At 29.8% G+C, this 18,827-nt stretch overlaps 1 protein-coding gene across 1 annotated transcript; it reads left to right on the forward strand.

The window, feature by feature from the left end:
• The first annotated feature begins 6,927 nt into the window (after positions 1-6,927).
• Positions 6,928-8,626, forward strand: LOC140969424 (myb-related protein 306-like). The gene is made up of 3 exons (XM_073430773.1): positions 6,928-7,407; positions 7,622-7,751; positions 7,869-8,626. Exons 1-3 carry the CDS (start codon positions 7,275-7,277, stop codon positions 8,527-8,529), a joined length of 924 nt encoding a protein of 307 aa, XP_073286874.1. The 5' UTR covers positions 6,928-7,274; the 3' UTR covers positions 8,530-8,626.
• The last annotated feature ends 10,201 nt before the right edge of the window (positions 8,627-18,827 follow it).

An 18,827-nucleotide genomic window follows, 5' to 3' on the forward strand; every position in this document is an offset into this window, starting at 1 on the left:
AAAATGACAAATAACAAAAGAAAACAATATGATAAAAAAGATATGAGAAAAATTTTAGTAGTCCAAATCTTTTTTTAAAATTAAAAAATATGTTTTTTTTCAAATTAGTTACATATGCTAATTAACATGAATTGTCAAAATTTACAATACTATTATCATTGTTTTTGTTGAGTTAACTAATTTTGTTTCAAATTCTAATTACTTCAACATATGTTTCTCACGTGCAACGCACGTGCATTATTTCTAGTATATATAAAATATATGAGTAAACTTATAATTTTGTTGGTTTTTTTTGGGGGGATTTGGCAAGAAAATAATAAATGGATATAGGTGGGTTTGCTATGTATAAAATATTAAGTGGAGAAATGTTAGTGTGATAGGGTTAACGAATCGAGTTGGTTCACGAACTTTTCGAGCTAACTCGATAAATATTTGATTTGTATTCAAATTTATCAAACTCGAGCTGAACTCGAACATGTTCGAACTTTTTTTAGCCAAACTCAAGTCAAAATTATTTTGTTCGATAATTCGTGAGCCGTTTACAAAGTTTAATATTTTATTAATATAATATAATTATATATGAAATATATATACAATTCGAGCATTTCGAACGTTTCGAGCTTTCGAACTTTCATTCACAAACCATACTATTCAAATAATAGTTCGAATAATTTACGAATAGGTTCGATCGAAGATTTCGAGCCAAACTCGAACTTCCTTTCGAGCTGAACTCGAGCCAAAATTAAATTTAAAAATTTTGAGCTTCAAATCGAGCGCAAAATCTAATATACTTAATTCGAGCCGAATTTAAACTTTATATTTTTACTAATATTCGATCGATTCGGTTCGTTTACACCCCTAAATGTGACGTAAAAAACAAAAAATTACTACAGATTAGTGTGTGACTTAATAAAGTAAAAATTGGAAAAGTTTTCAATTTTTGAAAATTATGTTTTTAAAATTTTATTGTAATTTCTCTTTTAAAATTTTTAAAAGATTTTTTTACTATCATATTTTCTAAAACCCGTCACTTTCTTAAAGAAATTAAAATCGGATTTAGTAAATACTTTTTTAAAAAATTAAGTTTTCTGATTTATTTTTTTTATTTATAAGATGATTGTATTTATTAAAATAGACATGATCTTAAGCATAAGATCGCATATTTTTCATTAAAAAAAAATAATTTACTAGATTTACTTTAATTATGTGGTCAAAGTTTCATTTCAACCTTACAACCAAAGGGTAACAATTTAGAGGCCTAATAGTATTAGCAATAAACCCTCTACATATGCCTTAATTTGCTTCCAACACATTAACTTATTTTGTCCCATTAATTTAATAAAAATAATGTTCTTTGTACCAATTCTTCATCAAATATAGTCTTATTTTATTTTAATTTAATTTTAGATGAAAAAAATTGATTTACAATAAGAATTTAATTTGGAATACTTTTAATCAGAAATCAAATCGTTGATCGATTTAAATGAAGCAATTGAAGCACGCACTCAAAGTTTGTGTTTAGATCGATGACTTTAGGTTGTGCGAAATGATCATAATGTTAATTTATTTTTATTTTTCTACATTTTTTTAAAAAAAATATTAAGTTAAAATCAGTTGGTTCATTTTTTTTACCTAGACATCATCACATTCAATTACTTTCAAAGTATACTTGTAAAAACTATATGGTATAGTTTGGTACACGGGATAAGAGAGATTGATAAATAATCCTTATTATCTCATGTTTGATACTTTTTTAGAAAGTCCATAATAATATAATGAGCCCGTGATAAATAATTTTATATAAGGATAATGTATCCCTTTTATGACATGTGATAATTTTAATTTAATGATAAAAAACACCACAAATGACTTAATTACCCTCAATATATAAAAATCTTAAACCTTATCGTTCTCTCATTTCACCGTCCCATCAAATAAGTATTTTTATTTATTTTTATATATTATATAATATGATAATTATATAAATGAACTCGAGATAATTATATAAATGATTTTTTATAAATCTCAATAAAATTATTAGTATCACTCGATTAACCTTAAAAATTGATATTTGAATTGACTCACAAAATCAAGGGCTCGATTATCATATTATATAATATATAAAATTATGTAAAAATAAATAAATCATGCAAGCACTGTTGGCGCATGAACAGATAAGAAATATGAACTTAAGCAACAACTTTGAAATTATAAAATTTATTATGATAATGTTAATTTTGTCATTACAATATAATATATAAATTTAATCACTCTTATTAAAATCATACCAAATATTAAATATAATATCCTACATCTTATATATCATTAACTTATCCTTATATTATATATCACATGTTTATCCTATAATGTGTACCAAACTATGGCTATATGTATAATGTTTATGCCAAGTATATATATGTGTGTGTATAATTAGCCACATAATCACATGGCAATATTAATTTTAAAAAATTCTGTGTTGAGTAACTTTTTATATATTATTTGCATTAAGTCTTGTGCGACATACTCATCCGAGAAAATGTTAGACATAAATAATCGAATTCTTGACTATTGTTCAAACGCCTAACTACTTCACCAATTTAAATACCATCATATTATGGGCAATTATTAATTAATCGAAGTGCGGTTTCTTTGTGCATAGGGAAAATGTTATTATTATTATTTATGTTTTTGAAATGCATAATGTTTAAATTGCAAAACGTGTTTGATGTCATTAAGAGATTTTCAAAAGTTTAAGTTGTTTGGGAGTAAAATAATACTAAAAGGTGTTTGGTAGAGTACCTGGTTTTTTTTTAATAGTTTAAAATTATGATTTGATATTTTTATCTTTTAAAAAATTATGATATTCCAAAATTATCCTCAATTTTTATAAATATTTTTGAACTTTTTTTTAAAAAATATTAAAATTTATTTATATATGAGTTTTCAAGAGTTTCAAATGAAATTCATAAAACTCTAATCATATTTTATTACAAACATTTATATTTTAAAAATATTTTACTTTTTTCATAAATTTCTAAATATTCATATTATAACAAGAAAGATTAATATCGAAACAATATTTAAATTATATAATAATTATATAAATACATTATTGATGGTGTTCGTATCCAAATTTAGATAATTGAAATAGATATGTATTATACATGTTAAGAATATTTTTGTTGTTTACTAAAAATTGAACTTTTAATCAATTTTTTCCAAACGCTCAAATTTTAATTTATTTTAGCTTTGAACTTTTATTTCTAAATAATTAATATTTTTATTTCTCTCCCACTTCTTTTTAATTTCTTAAAGAATCCCTTATTGTTCCAAACACTCAAGAGAAATTCAAGTTTAAAATTAATAAAATGAAGAAACAAATATAGATATTAGATTTTTTTAGCCCGCCTCCAAACATACTGATAGGCCCATAACAATAAGTGGTTGCTGTGGGCCTTATCAAAAAGCCTTTTTGCACTGATTCGTTTATGGGCCGTAAACTATATGTTTAGCCCAAATTGCATTTATTATTCCGTGTTAAAAGTAATAATAATCAAAAGCATACAAAACTTTAAACTCCACAGGTATAATTAACAATATTTTAAAATTTTATATTTTTCTATTAAAAAAAAACTTTATTAAGATATTATAAAAAGCATATGGTATGTTCCATTAATATTCAATAATTTTAAAAAATAAGGTGGTCATATCTCTCTAGCAATGACACACACATATATATAAATTTTTGTGAGAATATTGCCTCACAAGTCAATTTTATGACACAGATTTCCGACTCGATCTAATTCATTACAAAGTATTATTTTTAATGATAGATGTGAATTGGGTCAACCCGTCTCACGAGGACAATATATAAGACCGTTTCACAATAAACCAACTTATGTATATGTAAAGATGGATATTTATTTCTGGATTAATACAAAGCTACTTTGTTTTTGTATTTATTATATCCATAATTAAATAGTGACAGTCTGACATTAATTGGCGCAACAATTCAAATACAATTATGACAAAGCGTTTATTAATAATATTCCGTGTTAGCAAGCGGCATTAATAAGTGCATTTGACTTAAGCAGAAGTAGGTTTAACTATTAATTATATTTTAAAATTTTTTGTGAAAAACAGTCACAAATTAGCAACGGCTTATATAATCCAAATCATCGCTAATTTGCGACCGTGACTTTCCGTCGATTTTTGTTCATTTTTTTTCTTATTTTCTCGATTAGGATTTGACATAATAGCAATGTCTAATGTAATGTAAGTATTCCTCCAAATTTAACTAAATTTGTAAAACAAAATCAATTTAATGTATTATAAGTTTATGACCAAATTTTTAATAATGAAAAGATCTAAGTCCTATCATGGTTTTTGGATTTTTTCCTACACTTAATTGTATAATGAATTTTTATAATTTTTTGTGATGACATTATATGATGCAACATTTACAAGGACAGTCTCAGTAGAAGTAAATCTCATGTGAGGTAGAATCGGGTATTTTGCCCAACATAAAATTCCCAAAACGATATGATTTATCCACAAATTTTTAATTTTTTCATAATTTTTTTAAATGATAAAAAAAATATTATAATTGGAATACCAGAAAACATTAGTTAAGTTTTTCCCCAATTAAAATCATTTTTCAAAATTAATTTTGTGAGAAAATTGATATAAATGTCATATTTCATTTTTCATTTGTTCCAAATATATCTTAAATATATAGTCCACTAGCTATATTTAGTATTATTTTTTCTTTTTTCTTACTAATCTACCAATATTCATTAAATACATCAGTTACTTCCAACACGTTTTTATATCATATTATTAAAACTTGCTTTTCTAATAGTCATTCCACCTGTAAATTTGTTTTTCCAATAATTTTATTAATATATGTAAAAGGACTTATATATGGAACGGAGGGATAATAATCCAAGATTGTGTTTCCCTTTTCAGTTCAAACGGCATAAATTTTTTTTACACTGCAAGTATGATATTATTTCAAGTTACAAAGACATAATATAATTGTCTGCACAACCGACGAGATTTGCTTATCTCGAGCAAAAACAATACAAAAAAACAATTAAATATACCAAAATAAATTAAGAAAACTACTCACAATCAACGATATTACTCAAACTTGAGACCAACAAACTCTCAAAACTTCAATCTTAACCATTGAGTCAAGACCTCGTTTTCGAACACAAAATTAGAGTATCTCATGATGATGATAATCATATTTTACAAGTCAACCTAATATTTAAGTTGATGCACGATTCACAATGTACATGGGGAAGGAGAGAAATAAAATTAGATTCTTGAAAACTACTTCCCTTTTAAAATAGATATATCAATTACTGCAGTAAGCATGCAAAACTTGAATGCTCAACGTAGATATATAATTCAGTGTGGGTATTTTTGTTAATTATTATTGAATAAGGGAGACAAAATTAGGGCAAATAATTAAAGAAAGGTGGCAAAATTAGGGTTTATGATTTGGGCAGCGGGGGCAAGCTCGCATTGAATGCCACACGTTTTTTGGGTATCGAGGATTCTGCAGAAGCAGCAGAAAGAGAAGGTGGGCAAAGCTGACTTTACCTGCACCATGTTAGAGTTATTAGTTAATGCATTTCTAGTCAAATTTTTTATTAGATATTTCATGTGATTTTAGAGTAATGCGTTAGGGTGAGTGATGTAAACGAATCAAACGATCCGTGAGTTATTCAGAGTTTAGTTCGATAAAAAGCTCTCTTGAGTTCGTTTGTTATATATATATATATAATTTTTAACAAGTATGAATCAAACTCAAACTCGAGATCAATTGTATGTTTTATCAGCTTGAAAACGAGTTGAACTCAAGTAAGGCTTGTTAAACATGATAAACGAGCTATTGAATAACCAAACTCGAGCTCCGACTTGATTACCATGATAAACGAGCTTTTCGCTAACTTATTAATTTCAAGACAAGTTGAGTTCGAGCTCAATCCTCTATCAATCTTAAACCAGTCAAACTCAAGTTCGATGTTATTTAATTTGATTTGTATCGTTTACTTATCTAATTAGGATATTAAAGTAACCACGTTTGGTATGACACATGACTACCTGACCAACATATTTTATTATGTCATTTTTTTTGTACTTGTTAGTAATTTCGATATCTCCGACCAATTATTCTTCTATATTTTTCTTCAAGCAACTCATCCAGATAGAATAAATCACTTTCTAATTATTTATTCACAATTTTTTACATGAAAAACATCATAAATAAATCAAATATTTGAAAATCTCCATCTTTTAAAAAATCATAACTAGATCATGTCTTTGAAAAATAAAAGTGTATTATACACAAGCAGTACACGATATTTGTGCATCACATTATACACATGCAATTCATATACTACTGGTATATACTTAAATCTTTATCTGTACTTCACAAACTAATTATCAACCTAAACATTATCATATAATAATTTTCATAATATTAACGACGACGACAACAACAACAATAAGTATTCCAGTGCGGTAGAATATCAATTTTTTTAAGTTATCAAGTAATAATTAACAATTCAAACCACCATACTAATTTGTAACATATGCACAATGTACATAAACATTGATGTATCTATATATATATTTACAGTTTTGATATGCTGTACACCTACCGTGCACACTTATGTGAGCACCGATGATGTGTCACTCACCAATTGGATGCGCAATTCTTCTATATTTCATCACATCCAATAGGTGAGTGACACATCATCGGTGCTCACATAGGTGTACATGGTAGTGTGCAGCATATCAAAACTGTGTGTGTGTGTGTGTGTATATATATATATGATTGATTGATTCTTGTTTTATCAAAAATTATAACTGGTGATAACGGTGTAACTCTAATCTTTTAAATTATACCATCGTTTTCCAAATAAAATATATTTTCTCATAAACAAGAAAAGAAGAATCCTACTTTGACACTCTCGAGGAGTCGTTTTTACATTTTACGGTCATGTCATGATATAGAAAACAGACCAGTGTGGTCTACTTTCTATATACGTGGATGAAACAAAACACAGCCATAATACAAAATGTCTCAGCTGTCTCAAACAAGAAAGAAAATTTTTCAAAAGATAGGGGAAGAAATTTGATTAAAGAGCCAACACTTTTTGTTCTTAAAGCACTGCAGAAGTTGAGGCAAAAAAGAAAAACAATATAATAAATTAGAAGAAAATTCAGAAAGAAAACATAACTAGTGGCCGCGGGGGGAAATGGGAAGGCCGCCTTGCTGTGATGAAATTGGAGTGAAGAAAGGGCCATGGACTCCTGAAGAAGATATCATATTGGTTTCTTTTGTTCAAGAAAATGGCCCCGGAAATTGGAGGGCTGTTCCCAGTAAAACAGGTGGGTTATATATATTTCATTTTTTCTTGGAAAAAGTACTGTTCCTTCAAATTTTCACATTGGAATTATGAAAATTTTATAGATGAAGTTAAAGTTTACATATGAATCCATCTCCGGCTGTTCTCTCCCACTGTTTCTATTCTTTTTCTTGCAGGAAGAATATAAATACTTTCTCAAATGTTTAACTTTTGAAAAAGGAAATTTGTTTTTGCAGGGTTAAAGAGATGCAGCAAGAGTTGCAGGCTAAGGTGGACCAATTATCTTCGGCCAGGGATCAAGAGAGGTAACTTCACTGACGACGAAGAAAAGATGATTATTCAGCTTCAAGCCCTTTTGGGAAATAAGTATGCTATGCTACATTTATTATATATATCGACCACAAAAACTAATTAAATCTTTATGTTAAAACCTGTATTGGATATCCCTTACATTTTGTAGCAACCATGTTGTTCTGTGTGCAGATGGGCTGCCATAGCTTCTCATCTCCCCGAAAGAACAGATAATGACATCAAAAACTACTGGAACACTCATTTAAAGAAGAAACTCAGGAAACTCGAAATCGGGTCCGGCGATCCGTCCACAGTAGTCGTCGAATTTTCGCCGAAAAATTCTCACTCCATCTCGAGAGGGCAGTGGGAGAGGAGGCTACAAGCTGATATAAACACAGCCAAGAAGGCCCTTCTTGATGCATTATCATTCGAGAGTACTAATGCCAGCCATTCTTCTCCTGGCCAAGCATTTTCTTATGCATCCAGCACTGAAAACATCGCCAGATTGCTTAAAGATTGGGTCAGAAAGACACCAAAAGCTGAGGATCAGAATAATCATTCCAAGTCTTCAAGTACTCCAAATTCGTCTAAATGTGACGCAGCATCGAGTGACGATCAGATCCTCACTCCTGGGATCGAAAGCAGGAGTGGGATTGATCTGTCTGAAGCATTTGAATCCTTGTTTGGATTCGGTCTGGCTTATGAACCATCACGTCCCGAACTTTCGAGATCCGTTTCAGATAGCAAACCGGACCCGGATGAGTTCGCAGTGCTGGAGAATTGGCTGTTTGATGATCAAGCTAAGGAATATTTGACAAACTTCGATTTTGATGAAGATCAAGGTATAATATAATTTAGCACATGATTTCAACTTTCTTCATTTTTTTTTGGCTTTAAACCAATGTAATTGAGATTATATGATTCGTGTCAATCATCTTCGAACTAGTTTTAATATTCTTGATCTAACATGTTGTACATTAATTTTTTATTCATGTTTCCTTCTTTGATATTTAAAATGAATTTAATTACTTGATATTTATGGATAAAGACCAGCAGTAAAATGGCAGCTCATAAATCCATTCCTTTGTAGTAATTGGTATCATATATATATCACATGCATGATGGATGATCGTACGTACATACATTGTATGAATTCAGGATTAGACATAAATGCAAACATGTGCAGTGTTTGAACCTTTTTCGCCTGTAAAGCAACGCAACTTGCCCATCGACTTCACGTCAATTTCCTTAATTTCCTTGAAAAATAGTTATTAGATTCCTCTGGTAAATTGTAGCTTTTGGTCTTTTAATTAGTTTACATTAATGTAATGAGTAAGTCTTTATTGTGAGACGGTCTCACGAATTTTTATCTGTGAGACAGGTCAATCTTACCGATATTCACAATAAAAAGTAATACTCTTAGCATAAAAAAATAATATTTTTTCATAGATGACCCAAATAAGAGATTCACCCACGAAATTGATCCGCGAGACCGTCTCACAAGACTTTTTTGTGTAATGTAATTTACAAAAAAAAAATTACTATTTTCTCTGTATTTATATATGAATGTATATGTATCGGAGTTTTTCTATGCTACATCGAGAAAATTATATTCATGACGACGTGAACCGAATAAGATCCCAAATGGGATACATATGATGAACACTTCACAAAAAATGAGGATGACTTAATCCAAACTGTAGAAACTAGGAACCATAGACTGCCAATCCAGAATGCATCCGGTTTGATAATTGGAGGATTAATTGGAGCCAGCCTGACATTAATTTTACTTTTAAAACTTTTTTTAGATGTATGATAAAATGTTATTATTGATCTCCTGAATCATTTAAAAAAATAAAAAAAAATTGATAAAAGAGAAAACAAAATCGTAAGGGAATCCAAGCTAAAACAATATTTTCAAAGTAAACTAAGATTATATTTTTATGGATTATTAATGATTAATAAAATTGTGTTTTTCTTTTAACAATATGCTTCTCCAATTGTATGTATACAATTGAATCTCAAATGATATTTTGTCCCAAATTTAAGATTTTGACATCAAATAGACCATGAGCTAAGAGGAAAAAGACACATGCTATGTTATAAAAGAAAATATTTGGGAAAATAGACCTGATCAACCATTCTTTTTTAAAAAATAACATCCTCGAGTGTATTTGAAATACAATACAGAAAATGTTGTTTTTTAAAAATAATTGTTGACCATTATTAGATAACAAAATACGAAAAAAAAACGTTATGAGAAACGGTTATGATGCTAATGGACAAGATTAGAGATTGTCCGAGAAAAAGAAATCATCAAGGACCAATCATTTCCTGGACGGGTCCAGACTAACATTTCTTCAAACAAAATGAGCCCACCCATGCTGAAGGATAAAATAATTAGATTTGTGGTGAGCTTGAACTTAATGTATAAATAAATTATACATAATTACCAAAAAAATATAATAATACACACACACACACATATATATGTATATATATATTTTCCCCCCTATTTCGCACTACGTGACGCTAGAAAACAATGATGTGTTCCCGAAAAATGCTGTCGTGATTAGTGTCGTATCAATATCTTATTGAAATAAGACAAAAATAAAAAATAATAATTTACATGATCAATAATACCCTATATTTTCTTACAAATTTCAGGACCTAAACCTAAAATATGTCAACTTTAGATGACTATTTTGACAATTTAAACTATACGAAACAAGGGCATAAAAAATTCTACTCGTGTTCAAGTTGTCTTCTGATCGAGCTAGCTCGAATAAAAAGTGCTCCACAGGGGGGATTTTCTAGCTCAAACTAAAAAAACCGCTGATGTTTTTATTAGTTATTTTTGTACATTTTTTATGTTGTTATATTTTGTTTTTTTTATATTTTTTTATAGAGACCAGATTATTAAACAATTTCGTGTAATCTTGGTAGTGTACAAAGTGTTTCAGCTAATTTATGGAACAAAAGTTTGATTTCTGAATTTATGTACTTTGAGGTTTGTATTGGAATTATTTTATGGGCTCACATGATTTAATTAATTGTACATAGACAAGCTATCTAATAAAAAAACTCAATAAAGTGATCTAATTAATTATAGGTTTTCAAAGTATTAAATAAATTGGTATGATCCACCTTATGTATAGAAATCCAGCCCAATTAAGTCTTCTATGATAGGTCGAAAACTGCTAATGTTATATAAAGTTATGGTCCCCAAGGTACAGAGAATAATATATAATATATACGGCACACATATTCTAGATTTCTCTCGTTCTCTCATCTAAGGCAAGAATAAAATGGTCGATTCTCTGTTGTCTTGGAAGATCCATAACTCCGACACTAGATCAATCGATAGATTATGGTACGTGTTTACTGTTCTTTATATTTTCTGATAGTTCGACGTGAATTCATGACATGTTGTAAAATATATTAATTTAATCACATAATTTATATATTTATTTTATTAAACACTACAAAAAAAGGTAAGAATAGCGACGGTTTTTGACAAACCGTTGCTAGTATAGCGACGGTTTTTGATAAACCGTCGCAATTTTAGCGATGGATTTTGAAAGCGACGGTTAACTCAACATCGTTGCTGTCACGCCCCGAGCCCGGGCCCGTGGCTGCACAATGGGTTCCTATAGAAATTACTTCATATTCGTTCTCGTTTTTACGAAAATGATTAACCCAAATTGCTATAGAAGTCCATTGTAAGCCATTATAAACTCATTTTAAATCTTTGATTTTTTCGATGTGGGACAAGGGTATCACAATCACCCCTCCTTCAGAACGCGACGTCCTCGTCGCGGTCTGACCCCTCGATCCACCAGCACCGAGAATCTAGGGGTGGCTCCCATAGGTTCAAGAGGTGGCTCCCGTCATGTAGCACTTTGCCCCGCATGTTCAAGAGGTGGCTCCCATGCACGTAGCACTTTGCCCCGCATAGCACTTATTTCCCGGTGTTCCATGCCGGTGACCGGCTCTGATACCATTCTGTCACGCCCCGAGCCCGGGCACGTGGCTGCGTGACAGCACAATGGGCTCCTATAGCAATTACTTCATATTCGTCCTCGTTTTTACGAAAATGATTAACCCAAGTTGCTATAGAAGTCCATTGTAAGCCATTATAAACTCATTTTAAATCTTTGATTTTTTCGATGTGGGACAAGGGTATCATAGTTGCTAATGGCGACGGTTGTTTCAATAACCGTCGCTATGATTCTTTATATACCGAAGTTCTCGAACATTTTTATTTCAGCGATTTTCGTCTTTTCGATTTTTTTACTTTGTAGCGAAATTCTATCGATTTTTTCGCATTATCGGTTTTTTTTACTTTATACTAACATATTTTTGTATTAATTTCGTAGATTTGTTCGTTGGTGGGATCTTCCAGCATTACGTGGATTTGCATATCTTCGTGCAAGTTAAGTTTTTAAAACGTTTTTTTACAGAAAATTTAATATTTAATTTTAATTTTTCCGGTGTATTGTATTTATGAAATTTGACGTAGTATTTTGAATAATTTTAATTTTTTCTTTACAGAAAACCGTCGCTACATTAAGCTACGGTTCTTTTAAAAACCGTTGCTTAATATAGCGACGGTTTTTTCAAAAACCGTCGCTTCGTATAGCGACTGTTTTTTCAAAACCCGTCGCTTTTATTCAGCGACGAAAACCCGTCGGTTTTATTCAGCGACGGTTTAACTAAACCGTCGCTTTATATTAGCGACGGTGTGTTTATAACCGTCGCTAAATTGGCGACGGTTTGTTTGTTAACCGTCGCTACTCTTGTTAAATAATACCGTCGCTACTGGAGACGGTGTTTGAGAAACCGTCGCTGATAGATAGCGACGCGACCTCCTGTTACGGATTTCCAAACCGTCGCCTAACCTTTTTAGCGATGGTTTTAGCCGTCGCTACTCCTTTTTTTTTTTTGTAGTGAAATCTCCAACATTTGATGTTTTTTGAAGTTTAATTTTTGAAAACATTGTCGATACCACGCTTAGGATTGGGGCCATGGCAGAAGCCGAAGCTCGATTTTCTCATGTATGACTTTTATTAGAGCAAGTTAAGCACACAAACATATAGGGGTTCTATTCAATCAATTTCTGTTTTCTTGTTTTTTCTTGTTTCGAAATGGTAAAAAAAAAAGTGCTTATTCAATTAATTTTACAAATACGATCAATTATAAGTTTCTTCAGAATAAGTTTAATTACACAAAACAAACATTAGGGATTTTATTCTTTCATTTCAATCAATTCTTGTTTTTATGTTTCTTTGTCTTTCTAGATATAGCTATTTTCTGAAAATTGATTTTTGGTCAAAAGCCACTTACTCATTCAAATATTGTTTATGTAATATTAATACTCTCCTATTTAACTCATATAGTGATAATAAACTCATATTACATACATCAAAATAAATATAAACAAAAACAAAGGAGAAAAATGAAATTAAACGACGCATAATATTTTAAAATAAGAGGAAAAAACTTGTCGTTTCTCTTTTTTTTCTGCTTAAATAAATTTTAATGTATATAATATATGTTTTATTCATAATATATGAGCCATGTAATAAAGTAATATCAGTTCTAAATAAGCAATATTTGATAGATTCATTGATTTCGGGTAAAAAAAATCCAAGTTAGTTGATGAAAATAAAACAGTAACAAGTTACATAACTAAAACAAAAAAAGACCGACTTATACTACTGAAATTGTAATTTTTCCAATATTCGATTTTGAGTAAATTTATTAATGTTCATCTCAATTCCTAAAATAAGTTATTAAAACATTAAATTCAGAAAATTTATACAGTTTATCATTAGACATTTTGTAAAAACATATAATATAAAATAACAAAATTATATTTTTAATTTCAATTCCACATGGATATATCAACAATATCCGATGATCGGCATGCCTGCAAAGTACAATTTCATGTCAGCGTGGCGGAGAAAATCGGACAGATAAACAAAAGAATCAAGTCATGATTCTACTAAGACCCAATTATTGTTGGCGAACAAAAACATATGTAGGCCATACAAAAACAATTTGGCCTTTTCTTCATAATTAATTATTCAAAAATAAATTTTCTTATTGGAGTAAATACAACTTTTAAGGGATAAGAAATATGTTTATGTTATTTTAATCAAGAGGATATTAAACTAGGAGGCAAACAAATCGAGTTGAGCGCAAGTAGTCTCGACTCATGTATATATCAAGTCCCTTGAGCTCGGGTTTAGATGTGTATTGACAAAAATATCTTTATTTTTCATACTTGAGCCGAGTTTTGACCGAGTTGATCATGAATTACTCACAAGTAGCTTGCTTCACTTGCACACCTATATTAGACATACCGATTTAGTGTAACATGTGGCCTTTCAACTTATTTTCCTGATTACCCCTCTCAAATTGTATTGTGACTGTCTTGTTAATTTTTGCAATTATGATATTACTTTTATTTTAATATAAATCAAATTAATTAAAAAAATATTATACAAATACGAAACGCGTATATTGAACACTAGTATTAGCTAATTCCCACGAGTGAGTAAATTATTTAACACAAAAAATTAGAGCGACAGGTGAAATCAGAATTGCTCTTAATTTGTTATTTAAAACTTTAACAAGTCATTATCATACCAACAAAGAAATAATCTAATTTAAATTTAAATCAATGAATTCATGCATGACAAATGAGAGTAGACAATTAATTAAAGCTTTGTCTACCATACATTTGGGCAGCTATGCTTACCTTTTCCATCACAAATTAGACTTCAACGAAATTTTTTATGACCTTCGACGTCTTAAAATTAAGCATGCCATCAAAATTTATGAGTGAAAAATTAAATATTTGGAAAGATTACATATAAAATATCAGAGAATTGTATCGCTTTTGAATTAAATAGCTCGTATCTCTCGAAATTTTTAAATATCATAAATCGGCCTATGTTGTATTTTGGTCAACTAATCAATCAAAATTTGATCTTGATATGATAAATTATTTTTTTCGCACTTTAATAATCTTTTTTGCTTGACATGTCGTTGGACATTGCTAACATGACGCGACAAATTGTTTAAATATCGGATTCCCCATAGTACAATAGCGAGGAAATGACCAAATTTTGATTAATTAGAGTAACTAATTATTAATTGGCGGTTAATTAGGCAATCAATTCATGGTGACCATTCCACTAAACCACCACGTTCAAAGAGAAAAAAAAAAAAAGAAGAGACATTGCTCTTCGATTAAAGCTAATCATTTTAGTATTATTAAACTAAATTTGACTATATTGTAGCTAATTAAATAGTAAGAATTTTACATTGATTTATTACATCTACACAAAATTTTAAATTATGAAATAGAGAAAAAAGTTACATTAAATTATGAAATAAATTTAGTATACTTCAATTTTTACATTGAAAAATATATTTTTCTAAAAAAATTTATATGCATGATTCATTAAGAATATGGTGTATGATATGTAAAAATAGCGAAGGAAAATGTTTAATTTCTAAATAATTAATTATGCAATATATATTCTCGTAGAATAATATCCTTTATCAAGAATATCCAGTGATAAGTACTAATCATTGTTAATCTCGTAACAGATTGCCATTCCAGGGTAACTTTCCTAGCTGGAGTGCTTCTTCATAAAGTAATATTCAGCAATTTCAGCCTCTATAAATACCCTGGCTCCTGATGTTTGTTCGTTCTTACAGACTCGATCCCCAAGCGTAGAAGATTTTGCTCAACGAACCAAACCGAACCGAACCCGAGGTATTATCAAAATATACAATACAGACACATGCATACATACATATACAATAGTGTGTGTGTATATATATCTCCCCTCGTTCATTAATGCGTTACGGATTTCATCGTCAACTTTTCAATTATGATTTTTTCAGAATAATAAAAATTCATTAGGTGTATATATAAACCTCATAGCCTAGGTGACCAACACTAGGTTTAGGGTTTCCACTAATATTTTCCATCTTTACGTCTCTCAGGTGCGTGACGTGCGTCCTAAACCAAAATTCACTCAAAATCACTAGTATTCAAAGGATAAATAAATAAATAAAAAAGAAATGGAGAAGTGTCATGCGGGGTCGAAAATCATCGAACACGACCTGTCTTCTGGGAATTCTTTAAATTCAGCCTTCGCTGTGAGGACTGTGAGATATGGAGAGTGCCAGAGAAATCATGCAGAAGATATAGGAGGATACGCCGTGGATGGGTGCAGAGAATTCATGCCATTTACCGAGGAGGAGTTCACCTGCGCTGCCTGTGGCTGCCACCGTAATTTCCACCGGCGCGTGGTGGCGGTGGAGTGGGTGTCGGAGTATTCCTCCTCAACTTCAAACGACACGTCATGAAGTATTGAAGTATCAATGATGGTGGATCTGTGAGGTAGTGTGTGCTCTATGTTTTTTTTTTTTATATATACTTAAAAATACAGGATGATGAAATAGGGCCATTGAGTCGTAAGATAAGGAGTTTGCAAACGATGCCGGTGTCTTAAAGTTAGAAAAGAAAATTATTGTGAATTGGTGTGTGAAATTATTTGCATTTTGATGAAAAATTGGTGTTTGTCAATTATTAATTTGGTTTATTTCCTAATGTGAAATCATAACTTTATTAGTTTGATAATTGAATTATAAAAACAAAGAAAGATTTAATTATTTACTTGCAATTGAGCACACACAATGCACGTATGTATATACGCACGCACACATGACCACACATCTCAAAACTTTAATCGACGGATTTTAGTTATCGAATGAAAACCTTGATGCATGATTCGGTTATTGAGGTTAAAAATCCTCTACAATTTTCAAAATAGTAAGAAATAATGAAACTTATCAATATTAATAGATTCAAGTTTAATTAGTTATTCAAATATGGAATTCTTGAGGTCTTCTATGAGACGGTCTCACGGATCTTTATTTGTGAGATGGGTCGACATAGTTCATACCTACAATTAAAAGTAGTACTTTAGACATAAAACTAATGATTTTTCATGAGTTGAGTCAGCATATATAGGATTTTTTGTGTACGAATATGTAATATGGAATATTAAGATCGAGTTTTTTAATTCTCAAATGCAAGTCAAAATCGGTTTGAAAAATCATCAACATATAACGGTTTATCTGTATTTACTCTATTATTAAGCTTGAGGATAATATATTTTAAAATTTTGCTTGTGATAAATATTTATTTTTTACAATCATATCAATTCTAATCCAAAAAATTATCACAAAAACTCTTGTGAGACGATCTCACGGATCAATTTCGTGGGTCGAATATCTTATTTGGTTCTTCCATGAAAAAATATTACTTTTTATGCTAAGAGTATTACTTTTTATTATGAATATCGATATAGTTGACCCGTCTCACATATAAAAATTCGTGAGATTGACTCACATTAGACTTACTCAAAAATTATTGTAGAACATTCTAATCTTGAAAAAAGTAAAATTATTTAGCTTAAAAATTAATTTAATTATAAAAATTATTTAAAAAATCTCCAAATTTTAATAAAATAAATTACATAGCAAGAAAAATATAATATTTATAAAAGTATTAATTAATATTTAGCACACAGTGGTTACAAATTATTATAAAATATAAGTAATTATTGAGTTGATTTAATTATGATAATAATAAGCTACGGTGTTATCGATCTTGTGCGCATAGTATTAGCTCGTTGCTAACGTCTTGTGTTCACGCACACAACATGTAACATGCATTTCGATTGATGTGAGACTTGATTTAATAGAAAATAAAAAATCATCGGATAAAGTCATATTATATTCTTAGAAAAAATAAATAAAATGAAGTCATTTTATATTTAATTTTTTTTATCCCAAAACGAGACACTTCAAATTCACTATTTTCTTGTCGAAAATATTAAAATGAACTTGACATATTATTGTTTAAAGCTAACTAATTTTAGCAAATAATAAGCTACATTTTGACTCAATAAACTATTTAAAATTCGTTCCATCGGATTGAACAACACAAAGTATTCTTTATTGATTAACATAAATACTCGTATGTAAATGAAAAAAATAATTAAACCTTTAAATATAAGAATATGAGAATTGTATTTTTTTCTCTTATATATTTGAGTATTTGAAATTTTGGTACTTTGTGTTATCAAACATAAATCTTGTTTATGCATATTCCAGTTTTTAACAATTATAGTTATTTTTAACTGGAAGTAATAATATGACACTAAACACATTAGCACTACATAAATGTCATATTAATATCACATTAATGTCACGTTGGAAAAGACTAAAATGGCAGAGAAAAAGGACAACATAATTATATTGATATTTGATAACATATAAGACTAAAATCACAAAGAAACAAACATATCATACCAAAAAAAGACAACAGAATTAGATTGATATTGATCAGTCGTCAACAAGTTCAAAGTCTCTGGACAACAAACTTGTGTTGAAGCATAGTTCCAATGGTGTTTTCTCCATTTATATCCCCTAGCTATTGGACTAATTTGCTCATTTTCTACTTCATTTTTGTGACGGAGATTCCTCTCTAGGAGGATTCCAGTAGATGAGACACTTGAGGCGCCAGCATCGTGTTCGAGTAGCCTCTCATTGTCAGTGTCGCTACAATGAGGAAGTCATTGTTGATCATGTTTTCTGTGGAAGTATTGACGTCGAGTGTCTGGAAATTTTTGGTCGTACATTTTGGTATCCCGAACTTTGCTTGCCATGATTCTAAACAGGGTTCTCACCATTTGATAAGAATTTTCGTTTCGACTTGTCAAACACACCAAATCCCACTAACTTGTGCATCATTTTTTAAGAAACATGTTCTAGTCTAGCCACAAGTGTGCTTGATTTAGATTATCTAAATTTTTTTGTTTGTTATTGATATCATATTAATATTTTTTATTTTTAAATTAAAGAGATCGTTTTGTAATTCGCATATTCTAATTAAACATTCATTCGACTTGGCATGCTTATTGGGTCTGAAGCCAAAGCCCAAAATGATATAGCTAGTACTTACCCATATATTATCCCATTTTTGAGTCTTTGTTAAATCACTCAGTAGACAAAATAAGCCTTAAAATTATTATTAATTAATGTACAAAACTATATATA

This window comes from Primulina huaijiensis, unplaced genomic scaffold (genome assembly GCF_012295235.1).
Source record: "Primulina huaijiensis isolate GDHJ02 unplaced genomic scaffold, ASM1229523v2 scaffold4153, whole genome shotgun sequence".
NCBI classification, from domain to species: Eukaryota; Viridiplantae; Streptophyta; class Magnoliopsida; order Lamiales; family Gesneriaceae; genus Primulina; species Primulina huaijiensis.